Source organism: Cariama cristata, unplaced genomic scaffold (genome assembly GCF_000690535.1).
Source record: "Cariama cristata isolate BGI_N322 unplaced genomic scaffold, ASM69053v1 Scaffold42529, whole genome shotgun sequence".
Taxonomy (NCBI): Eukaryota; Metazoa; Chordata; class Aves; order Cariamiformes; family Cariamidae; genus Cariama; species Cariama cristata.
In genome coordinates, this window is record NW_009635971.1 from 1 (window position 1) to 12,458 (window position 12,458).

The 12,458-nt window shown below is 45.1% G+C and overlaps 1 protein-coding gene across 1 annotated transcript; it reads left to right on the top strand.

Annotated features, from left to right (window-relative positions):
* Positions 1–58: 58 nt before the first annotated feature.
* On the top strand, positions 59–10,846 carry LOC104157122 (myosin-IIIb-like; the record flags this gene model as incomplete). Its single annotated transcript, XM_009707730.1, has 16 exons — positions 59–161; positions 640–796; positions 1,140–1,242; positions 1,494–1,622; positions 2,787–2,895; positions 4,115–4,231; positions 4,678–4,778; positions 5,225–5,299; positions 5,467–5,532; positions 5,850–5,963; positions 7,085–7,196; positions 8,749–8,795; positions 9,114–9,179; positions 9,458–9,577; positions 10,367–10,560; positions 10,799–10,846. Coding segments are annotated over 16 exons (1,661 nt in total), but the record flags the coding sequence as incomplete, so codon positions are not given.
* Positions 10,847–12,458: the final 1,612 nt, after the last annotated feature.

A 12,458-nucleotide genomic window follows, 5' to 3' on the forward strand; every position in this document is an offset into this window, starting at 1 on the left:
CCATAATGATTCTATGATTCTATGAAGAATGCTTGTTCTGCTTGCTCACTTGTTTTAGGTGAATCCGTTGCTTGAAGCTTTTGGCAACGCCCAGACTGTGATGAATGACAATAGCAGCCGCTTTGGAAAATACATACAGCTGCGTTTCCAGAAGAATACAGGTAAAGGCAAGGGCAGTCACTCATTTGGGGGATGGTTAGGCACTGGAGGGAGTGGACTGAGCTACTGAGTCTAGCCGGAACACGTAGAGGGTGAAATTTTGACACCTGGCTCCCTGTGGGAAGGTTGTGCAATTAATTAAAATCTTACAGCAACCACAGCTGTAGGATAAGACCTGGGTTTGGACAGTGTGGGATTACAGGAAGGATGTGGGGGTGACAGTGCAGGGGAAGTAGCAGTAATACTCTGTGGTGCCAGAAGCCTTGGTTGCTGCTAAAAGAGGTGAGCAGACATCTCTAAGATGATGGGAAGCCTCGAGAAGCCCATTTCCAAGGGGCTGGGCAACCTAAAGGGTGTTGCACACATGAAGGTTATTTTAGACAATTCCATGGTCCTGTTCCCAGTTAAGCGATGCGGGACAGCTCAGTGAGCTTCATATCCCCAGGTGCAAAGTTTACCCTGTCACCTTCTTGTGTGCAGTGCAAGGTGCCAAGCTGAGTGAGTACCTGTTAGAGAAGTCACGGGTAGTGCAACAAGGTACTGGAGAGAGGAATTTCCATATCTTCTACTACATTTTTGCTGGACTCTCTTCAGAGGAAAAGGAGATGTATGGGCTACTGGATCCTTCACTCTACAGGTACTTCAAAGGCAGATCTTAGTTTAGTCTTCATGATGGGGGGTGGAGGGGAAAGCAGCATAATGGAGCCTATGCCTCTGACCTGTCCCTATCTGTGGAGCCTGGTACAGGTAAACAAACGAATGGAAGCTGTAGTGGGATCTGCATGGAGCTACATAAAGAGATCTTATGGGTCATCATGGAAGCTGGGAGGTCTGGAGTCTCTTCTTTGCTGCATTACCTTGGAAAAGTTTCTTTCCCTTTTGTGTCTCCACTACTGCTGATCTGCTTTGTTCCCTTGGGGTGGGACTGACTTGCTGTGCTGATTGTGTGACGGTTTTGTATGGGATATACACTTTCTTAGGTACATAAATGGACAATTTGGTACACTGGATGTAGCTCAGCGCTGGAAGCACAAATACCAAGAGGTGTGCAATGCCCTTGACATGGTGGGCTTCCAAGAACAGGTCAGTTCTGGGGTCATTTAATTTCCATCTCTGCTTCCTGCAGGCATAGGGTTTCTTTCTGGCTGCTGTTTTAAGGCTCCTGTTCCTCTCCTCCCTGGATTTTCCAAACCACCTGCGTCTGTCAGACTCTGTATAGAGCCTTTTCCCACAGGCTGCCTGTGCCTTTCCCTCACCTCTCCAACTTCTGGGGCCTCTGTGTTGTATATTTTACATACTGATAGGTTTTCAGTCACCTCTCTTCTGTGTTTTAGGAGCAAGTGGACATGCAGGCTATCTTGGCTGGTGTGTTGTCTCTGGGCAATGTGACCTTTGAGCCTGAGGAGAGCAATGGGTCTGTAAAAGTGAGTGAAGCCTCCCGGGGATGGCTAAAGGCTGCAGCGGTGAGTCACAAGAAGGGCTGACAGAAACCTTATGGATATGATACTGGTTCCCACTGGCAGTGTGGCTGCAGGACCTGCTCCTGCCAGAGAGAGGCAGGAGGATGTTTCTGCCTCAGAGTGTGAAGGCTCCTGAAGAGCAAGGAGTTTTTTCCAGAAATGCACAGTATGACCCCATGACTGCATTTTTGTTCACTGTGTTGCATTTGGCAACACCACACGTGTCTTACAATACAAACTTTTTAAAATTGAATGTTCTGTGTTACTAAGTGTGATGATGCCTTGGAGAAATCCAGGCATGCAGTATCTGAACACTAGTTCTGTGTTTTTGACAGATCTTGTCCAAGGATGCCGCCTTAACTGCTGTCAATTTTTGTTGGTTATGCAGAAGTTAACTTTCTACTATTTCGTATGAGATGATCACAGATCAAGAAGTATATATTCCCCAGGACTGTCCCATTTTTATTACATGGGATGGATACATTATCCTGCTGTGTTAACAACACAGAACAGAAAAATGTAATATATTTCTGCCCTTTCTATGTCTTTTTATTTTGACCTATTTGAAATCCCAGCACTCCTGGTTTTTGGTTTCACTCCCATCTCTTTGCCTGCTTCCCTCCTGCACCATACCTGAAACAACCACCTACATCTGTTCAGCAGCCAACTTCTTTTTGTTTTAGTTCTTAAAGTCTGCTCCTTGTTTTTTGCCCACAGGAGGGGAATTCTCGTTAAAGCGATCACTGAGAGATTCAGTTGTGTCTGAGTTCCCTTTGTTTCCTGTCTCTTGTGGGTCCGTGTGACTCTGATGTCTGCTGAAGCTCAGACGTCTCAGCAGTTGCACAGTCACCTCTGTGTGGTGCTGTTCAATAAGTCATTAAAACACTCAGCAGGGACTGGCATGGCTGCCAAGGAAGGTGAAAGGTGGCAACACTGGAGCGTGAGAGTGAGCTTGGTCACTGCAGGGATAACGCGGATCTCAGAGCCTGCATCTGACACCAGTGCTGCGAGATGTTAACAGTAATACTTATCTTACAGCAGAACTCGAAGGCCTGAATCTGAACCATGACCCCGTTACACTGGTTATGGCACAGATGCAAGGAGATACAGTCCCCACAAGTAGAATAAGGGTTTGCTATTGACTGTCATCTATTTCCTCTCTCCCAGAGTCAGTTTGGAGTCCAAGAAGAAGAACTGTTAAAATGCCTTATTTGTACAATGTCGGTGACCCGAGGCGAGCAGATTCAGCGTTTTCACACCCAGCAGCAGGCAGAAGGTAAGAAACATAATGAGTTGCAGATGTGCTGGCTAGAAAGTCTGGCCTGTATTTGATGGAAGTATCCCCACACATGTGCAACTTGCTGGGAACAAATATGTCTGTCTGTGCCCCTTCATGCCTCTTGCACGGAGGCAACTATACCAATGTTTATCTGTTTAGTCTGTTACTGACGTGTAGGACCACAAATGCTGCTTTTGTTTCATCTCCAGGAGACTACATTGATTAAAGGGGAAACCAAGGAATTAGCTTTGCTTTCTCCCTCAGTCCAGCCTAGAAAGCAACTGTAGGTATTTGTACAAAAAAGGGGAAGGCTCCTGTTGCAGAGTGCTGGCAGTGTGCAGAGCTCTAGGTAGCAGATGGAGAAAAAACTGAGAGAATCAATGAGGTAGGACAGTATCAGGGAAGGAGTGAGATGAAAGGGGAGTATGTTAAAGTAGCAAGCACCAGGTGTTATTTTCCCTTTCAGTAAGAAAAGAAAATAATCCAAGAGAATCTGTGCAAAAATGTTCAGTTAAAATAAAAGATTTAAAACATTTTTTTAAAAAGGCATGAAATCCTAGGACTTCCAGATTATTGCTTAAATTAAAGAAAAAAAAAAACAAAAATGGGGAATTGGCTAGTTCTGTTTCGCAAATGTCTTCTCTTGCATCTCTCTAGACAATCTCTCTCACCCATCAGTAGGTGGATCACGCAGTAAGTCATGTTGATTTGGTCTCCTTAGAATGTCAGCAAGTTTTCCATCAGTTGCATCCTCCTCTTGCCCACAGCATTTAAACACTTGGCAACTGTGGGCTAGGAGGAACAGAACCATTCAGTTTCCCAAGTACAATGTGCAACTTCTTGCTTGATTTAGCAGTGAGGGGACCCATACTCAGCAGACCTGCAGAGGGGAAAGCAAGTCTCTGGATATTGCAAAAAGGGGCTGAGCATTTTTGGAAAGGAAATTTTCTATTCTAGATGGTCTCACAAGTGCCCTAGTATGCCCTATCTGCTCTTGCAGAAAAATTGTGACGATTTCGGAATGAAAGAGCTCATTTCAAGCTTACAGACGGCAGGGACAATCAGACAGACATCTAATGTTTATCTGATCTTTAAAATGGCTTCATAAACCACTAGACATTGTTGCTAGAGGTGGATGTTTGGAGCCAGCTTATGTGCTGTGTTCCCTACTCTCCTTGGAGCCCTTCAGTAAGCTGCTGTTGTTGTCTCTGTGCAGATGCTCGTGACTCCATTGCAAAGGTGGCATATGGCCGAGTATTTGGCTGGATTGTCTGCAAGATCAATGAGCTGCTGGCTGAAAATGTGGATCCTGAGGTGGAACTGAGGGAGATAGGTGAGTTCTGCCCTGTCTTGCTCCTGTTCTGTCTTCAAACGTGCATCCCTCAGCCACACCGAAGGAAAGGCACAATATGAGGTTTTGCAGAGATTGCATGCAGAGATCCATTATCAAAGACATGATCATGTTGGAGGTAGTAGTCAGCAGCATGAAGTCTGTAGGGCCTTGGCCAACTCTGAGCAGTTGATTGGTCTGAAGCAACTGTGAGGCTGTAGTTCTGGGACACTCTGGCTTTGCAGAGGAGCTGGCGGTGGGAGTGAGGCTTCTCCTAAACTAGCTTTCCTTCCAAGGGGAGTTATGGGAGAGGTGCTGCTGGTGACTTGGTTGGGGTTTACTTGTGCCACAGGAGCTGGGTGATGGGAAATTAGTTGTGTGTTGGGGTACGCAGCTATCTGCAGGGGTGGTCTGCAGGCTCCGTGATGTGCTCATTTTCCTTTTTTTAGGTATCTTGGATATTTTTGGGTTTGAAAACTTCACAGTGAATCATTTCGAACAACTTTGCATAAACTTGGCCAATGAGCAACTGCAGCATTTCTTCAACCATGTAAGTCTGCTGTGGTTGATCTTGCCTTGTGTGGCGGAGAAAGCAGAGCACTGATCTACCTGGCATATGAAGGAGAACTTGGGTAAAAACAGGTCTATTGCCTGGAAGGACAGAAGCGGTGATTAGTGAAGCAGGGTAGAGAGCAGCAGCCTTCTGTGCTGTGGCAGGGGAGTCACTGGTGCAGGGACGGAGGGAGTAGAAGGGTCAAGCAATGGCCAAAGTTGGCAGAGCAGGGACACTTACAGTCTGAAAAGTGTTTCTGCTTTATGCACCAGGATCAGTGAGTGACAGGCTTACAGATGAGCATGCAGAACAGCAGATTCATCTTGGGCCTCTGTGGCCATAGGTGAGAGCCACGCCTCTGTCCTCTGTTCAGGGTGAGAAGGAAGATATTCAGGGGTGCTCCAACCTCTTTTTTTTTTTCTCTGTTTCAGCACATTTTCCAGCTGGAGCAGGCTGCCTATAAGGAAGAAGAGCTGCCTTGGGACACTATCACGTTCAACAATAATGAACCTATTCTGGTGAGTGAGAGGACTGGCAGAAGATAATTGGTCCATCCAGCCAAGAGAGGAATCTTGCTATCATGGGGAGGAGATGCACCTGGGAAGAACCTCTTCAAAGGATGGTGTACGTGAGAGTGGATGCCCTATACTGCTTTAGATGTGTAATGTGTCTCCTTTCCCTGCAGAATTTGCTCCTGGCCAAGCCACTTGGGCTCCTCTCTCTTCTGGATGAGCAGAGTGCATTCCCTCAGGTATGCATGAGATAGGGTGCAGATAAAATAGTGTCGGGGAATGTAGCAATAAATATTTGGGCTGCGGAGCTCTTATGTTGGAGTGTGACTTTGAAGAGCAGGATGAGCAGAAGTGTTCCCATGTGTGATTGATAAGACAGGATAGCCAGATCAGGGACAGTCTAATGATACTGGCATCCCTGTGGAGAGTCAGAGAGAGAGTCTATGAAACTGTCACATAGCCAAGGCCACTTCCAGCACTTTGTTTTTCTTCCATGTGCCCTGATCAGTCTTTGTTGCAGCCTTATCATTTGATTATGAAATCTGCTTTCTTGCAGGCAACTGATAAGACATTTGTGGATAAACTAAACAGCAGCTTCAAGGGGAATTTACACTTCGAGCCAGGCCGAGGCCGTGTTCTGGGCTTCAGCATCATTCACTATGCTGGCAAAGTATGTACTGTTTGCAGGAAGAATGCTGTTGTAACATATGTAGGAGACGGGAAGTGTGTTGCTTGACAAATATGGCTTAGATGATAATGAGCGTATGGTCCAATGATGGTATAACAGAAGTGATGTGTTCCCAGGGATTTGCCTCCCCAGCATTCATTGGATTTCTGTAGAACATATAGGAAGAGAAGACCCCTGAGGAAAGTGGGGCTACCTCTGGGAATCATAGGGTATGAGAAGAATCTGCTGTGCTCATCATCATTCTATTGGAGCTCTAGTCTTAAAATAGTCCTTTATAAAATAAAAGCCCTGCATCCTCTGTGCAGCACCAAAGGACAGTCTAATGGTTTTACCTTTACCTGTTGGGTTCCAGAGCATAGCAGTCACTATTTTATTGCAAACACTGAAGAACACAATGAGAGCAGCTAGGTGTTTTGAAAGTGGAGGCAATTATCTATGCATTCAAATGGTATCTAAGCAGCTTGGGGTTTAGGACTATGCATGTAACCTTACTGCCACCAGTTTTGAAAGTATTGGCCCAAATATGTTGAATTGATTGGAGATAATTTTTGATGCAGGAGCAGAGATGACAATTCAAGTCATTGTAATATGCAATTTAGTAATCTCATCTCACCATTTAGTAATCTCAACTCACCATTGTTGACTAAGTTATTACCTGTGACATTCTTTATTACAAAAATTAAGACCTAACACACAAAAGAGTGCCAGGCTAGAGATGAGAAAGGAAGGGAACAAGAGAAACAAGGGGATGCATAATAACAGGATGGAAGCCTGTTCAAAGGGAAGAGGGAGAGAGCAAGGAAAAGAGTGAAGCATAAACCAAAAGTAAATGAAACTTCATAATCAAGGAAAAGAGAACAAGAAAATGTGGATGTCTCGGTGTTGTGCTGCACTCCTGTGGTTCTAATGCCTCAGTGTCTTCCAAAGAGTTTTGTTCCTCAGGATATGCATCTGAATGGATGCAAATGGATGCATTTGCAGAATTCAGGTGCAAGCCAGTGCACATGCAGTTTAACAGTTCCTGCTGGCAAGCTGTGGAGGTGGCTTTCACAGCAAGCCTGTGAGCACTGCTGGCCTTAGTGACTTGCTGCCCTTTCCCCTAGGTACAATATACTGCTGAGGGCTTTCTAGAGAAGAACAGAGACACCTTGCCAGCCAGCATCCGTGGGCTCTTCATCAACAGCGTCACCCCCTTGCTCAGCATGCTGTTCACAGGCAAGTCCCTCTGCTATGACAGGACATCCCATATAAATCAAGGCCCACCTTGGCAAGAGTTAAGTGGAGGATGAGGCTTATGTGCTATGAATGTGTTTCACAGCTGGCAACCCCAGGGACGCTGGAAAGGCTGCAGCTTGGAGTGGGGCTGCTGGCTTATACCGAGCTGTCAGAGCTGTTTGTTCCTCCCTGGAAAGCAAGGCAGGTTGTATCCTCTTCCAGAGAATTATCCACTGTTCAGATGTCTTCTGTCAAATCAGATAGCCCACCTTCTCCAGGGCCAGTACAGGACTGTCTCCACTGGCCCTTCATATGCTCTGTTCTTGTCTGGAAAGGAAGCTGGACAAGGTCATAGCTTCCAGCTGTTCACGCTGAAAATAGAGTGCTGTAGAACCACAAGCAATGAGTGTAGAGATTATCCTTTTCAAACACATTTTGGTTTTCAGGTACAACTTGTTAAAAACGCCAAGGTTGTTCATTATTTCTCTCCCACCACTACACTCCCTTTTTCCAGTTATTGATAAGCCCTCAGTCTCCAAGGCTTCTATGAAAGTAAACATTTAAAGAAAATCAGGTGGATGCTTCCTTGGAATTTGCCTGGCTGAACACAGTGCTTCTGGTGCAGAAATTTGGGGGCTTTTGGTCCTGTTCAGTCCATGCCACTTTCTGGGATTTACAAGTAACTGATGAATTTCATTTTTATTCTCCACTGTGTTTTTCAACTCGTCTGCTCAGGAGTATCTTTCTTCATTATCTCTTCCACACTGTTACTGAAGATACTTAGTCTAGTCCCAACTTTTTGAAAGTTCATAAACAGCAGAGATGATCTGTTCTCAGTGCAGATTTGGTTGTCCAGTCCTGAGCGGCCAGCTCTAGGTGACCCTGCTGAGCAAAGAGGTTGGCCCAGCTGACCTCCAGAAGTCCCTTCCAACCTCAGACCCCTGTGATTCTATAGTTCACATGAGATGATTGCATCTAGGATGTGCAAGACTCTCATTAGATCCTTCAGTAAATTCAACTTCCCTGAATTTTTCATCTTGTCACTGAATTAGTTTTAAGCTATCATAGAATCATCAAATTGTAGAATGGTTTGGTTGGAAGGGACTTTAAAGACCATCTAGTTCCAACCCCCCTGCCCTGGATAAGGACACCTTCCACTAGACCAGGCTGCTCAAATCGCCTGTCTGACTCTATATAACCTCCCATGTTGAGTGCTGTAGGTGAGCTTCCCGTTTGCGATCATACTTTTTTTCTGCGTTATTAGATGCTCATTGATGATATTTCTTTTGAAGATCACTTAGAATTGTTCAATAACCTGATTGCCTTGTCTTCTCAGTGGCAGAAAATAATATTGCCTGCATTGTATGCTTCATATATTTGCATTTTCTTCTCCCTTCCTTTAGCTCTTTCCTTGTGTTTCCACATGGTGAAACCTAACACTGTGTGATTCAGTATTTGTAGGCAGACTTGTGTGTGGAGTGAGGTTTGAATGTTTAGACGTGGTTGATTGCGAGCAAAAGTACAAAATTAACTGTTGTCTCTGTTCTTCCAGCCACTGTCTCCAGGACAGGGACACTGATGCCTCATGTGAAAGCCAAGGTATTGCACTTAAGGTCCACATGACGATTGATAAATGATGGCATAGCTACCTGGTATTTATTATTTGAGAAACTGGCTGAAAATCAGAGCAGACAGGAATTGGTTGAAAATAAGAACAGACAGCAATCTGCTTGCAACAATTTCTCCTTTGTTTTTTTACCGGGTTTTCTGCTTGCTTCTGCTGATATGTTTAACTTGTCTTCCCTCCCCAGAAATCTATTCTCTCTCCTTTTTGCCATCTACCTTCCAGCACAGCTCTTTGGATGGCAACCAAGCACTCCTTCCAGGGATGACAATTTTGTTTGGATCTGGTTTCAGGTCACACCAGGAGCAGACGACAAGTTCAACAGCACACGAAAACAGTCTGCTGGAGCTCAGTTCCGGGTAAAGTATTGCTGCCCTGCAGTATCCCTTGAGATGAGTGGTGTGATATTTTTGTGAGAGCTTCCAGTCTGCTAAGCATAGTTAAAGCATCCAGCATGTAGACAGCCTTTTTTTCTGGGTGTCAAGCACAGCTGATCATGGTGGGAGTGACCCGGTTGTTGTCAGAGCCTGGGAAGTTGCTGTGGGGTGGGAAAACTGTTCTCGCTGCAGGATATTGCACACTGGCTCTGGCAGTGCTTTGGCTTGCTGTACTGTTGATCTTTCTCTGCCCTCGCTAGCATTCCCTGATGGTGCTCATGGAGAGAATGTATTCTGCCAACCCCCACTTTGTGCGCTGTATAAAGCCCAACAGAAGGAAGGAGCCAGCTGTGGTGGACAGCCAGGTGGTGCTGCAGCAGGTGAGGAAAAGCGATGTCCTTTACAGGTACTTCTGCCATGTCTCAGTGGGGAGGGCAGACCCCACCGAAAGGCTGTGGAGATAGCTGGAAGCTGACTGGTCTGACTCTCCCCTTGCAAGAGAAAGAGAGGGTATGCTTTTTATGCATGTAAAGGTTCTGGGTACTTGGTTGCTTTTGTGACACAGACTGCTAGGTCCAGGTTTCACAGTCTAAGTTCTCTTCCATTTCTTTTTCATAAATGCAATGAGATCTACTTGTCAGGGACTGGAATTCGTCTTTGCATCTCCTGGATGGGAACAGGTACAGACAGTACTTAGAAAAAATGATGCTTCCCAGAGGAGACTCTTCTCACCCATCAACCAGGGCAACTCTGAATAGGAGCCAAGATCGGACTGCTTTAGCAGGAGCTGAAATGAGCTGATAGGACTGTCTTTCAATATTGTGTCAAGTCTGAGATACAGGTGCTTTAAATAATACTGAAAATTATTAGAAAAGTTCAGAAAGCTCTGTGGCCTGTTTAATGTATATAAGAAAGGACAGGATTAAGAGGGAAGTTCATCCATGCCTCAGGATACTTATTTGTCCAGATTTGGAAGTAATAGGCTATCCTTTAAAGGACAGGGGCAAAGCATTCCCCTTGGGTGGAAGGTGAAGTTATTTCAGTCATTGTTTTTTATGGTTTCCAACTTTTAACTGAGAGTGGCTAATCATCAGAGTTACAGGATGTGGTAAATTCAGTCTTTAACCAGGGAAACATTTTCAGAAAGAAACTTTTTCGTTTTGAACTAGAGAAGTTTAGGACTGACTGAAAGCATTTCTGACTGCAGAGGAACAAACTTGTCTCCTAATGACCTGTTTCTGTTTGTTTCTCTGATGCTCTTTGTGGTGCTGCCTCAGCTCCGGTACAACGGACTGCTGGAGACAATCCGTATCCGAAGAGATGGTTTCTCCTGGAGACCCTCATTTGAGGAATTTGCTGAAAGGTTCGTTAAAAACTCTGAATGTTCCTTTATTGTTAGGGAGGTGACCCTGGTAACCAGATGTAGGCAAGGAGTGAAACAGCCTCTTTAAAGTTCACATGCCTGAGATGGGGTTGTTTGCTGTGGTAGGCTAAGTGGGAAGGGCAGTGATTTATTGTTGTTTGCTGTGACGGTGGCATCAATCAGCTCAGCACATCAAGGATGTGGCTCTTACCTTGCTGTATTGGTTTGTTTTTCACAGATATGGAATTCTTCTAGCTAAACCAGATGTTTCCCTCACAAAAGAAAGGTAGGATCCCTTCCTTTGTTCGGTGCAATCCAGTTTGTTCTTCAGAGACTCTTGCTCTCACAGCAGCATAGCAAACTGAGTGAGGATGGGTTTTTGTGGTGTTGGGGAACACAAATCCCTAGGCAACGACAGTTTGCTGATTTTCAGCCAGTTTCTCAAAAAGCATTTAGTACAATGATGAATGAAATCTTTCTTGAATTGCTGTGTAGCAGTTCAATTCAATTACTATAAAGCCTTGCTATCCTGTGGAATGGGAGCTGGCTAATGTACTCAAATTTAGGGAGTCACAGTAATGGTCAAGGTGTCCACTGAACTCAGTATGGCAAGGGCTCGGCACAGTTGCCAGGTGCCTCTCCAGGCTTTTTTCTGATGGCCTCATGGGAGAAGAAGTTAGAGAAAATGCTGAGGAAGCAGCCAGCACTGAATGTCTCCCAGGACAGAAGGAATGTTCCTGGTCCAAGAATTTTTTTATGTGTACCAGCATAATATACCCCCAGCACTTTCAGAACGTAACTATTCCTTACACATATGTTTCTCCAGCTCTGCAGTCTTACGCTGTCAGCTTTTTACTTCCTACATCTAGGGCAGCAACTCCCCACCTCTTCTTTTCCACTTTCCCAGTCCCTCCTTCCTGCCATGGTCAGTTGTGACTGATAGTGAAAATGAAGCATGTAGCGCAGCCAGCTGAAATTTTTTTTTTTTTTTTTTTTTTGCCTTTTAAGAAAAGGATTTGAATGTTCTCTGGAAAATTTCTCTCCTGGCAGTAACATCTCCAGCCTTCCCAGAGCTTCCTTGAAGTTAGTGATGATACTGAATTAATAAGAATTGCAAACCCAGTTGAGACCCAAGTCAAGAGAGAATCTCATGGATGAGAGAAAGATGGTGGTAGGGAGGCACCATGGCGTGTTTTCAGACACAAAAATCATAGGATGCTTTTGAGAAAAGAACTGCCTTGGATATAGATTCTGGCATAGTGGAAGCTGGCTGAGATAGAAGGAAAACCACTTCTGCTTTGCTATGTGAGATATTAGCAAAAACTGTCACTATGGTTTCACTGCCTGGATTTGCAGGCAGAGGGAGAAAGCTGTCTGTGTGGTGCAGCTAGAGTATTGCTTTCAGTTACATGTATTGGTGAATCTTTGAGTGACCCAAGTTTTATCACTAGAGTGTGCAAAATGAAACTGGAATTGGAAAAAAAGACTTTGTACCGGAAGGCTTGCTGTGCCAATCTTGCAACTTGTGTACTCCAAAGAGCTTGAAAATGAACTGAGGAAGAACAGTTCTGTGAGTAAAATAGGTTCTGCAGAATTGCCTCTGAGGGAGTTGAAGGAAATCTCCCTCTAGCAAAACCTAGATTTTTGCTGATGTTCCTGAGGTGATCCTAGCTGTAACTCAAGGAGCACTACAGATTGACAGCCATTTACTGAATGTGATTGAGTGACAGGGGACACAGAACGTAATGTGCAGGACATGTACACGGCCTGTGCAGGACAATCAGGGGATCAGGACCAACCAGCATGGGTTCATGAAAGGCAAGTCCTGCTTGACCAACCTGATCTCCTTCTATGACCACATGACCCGCCTGGTAGATGAGGGAGAGGCTGTGGATGTG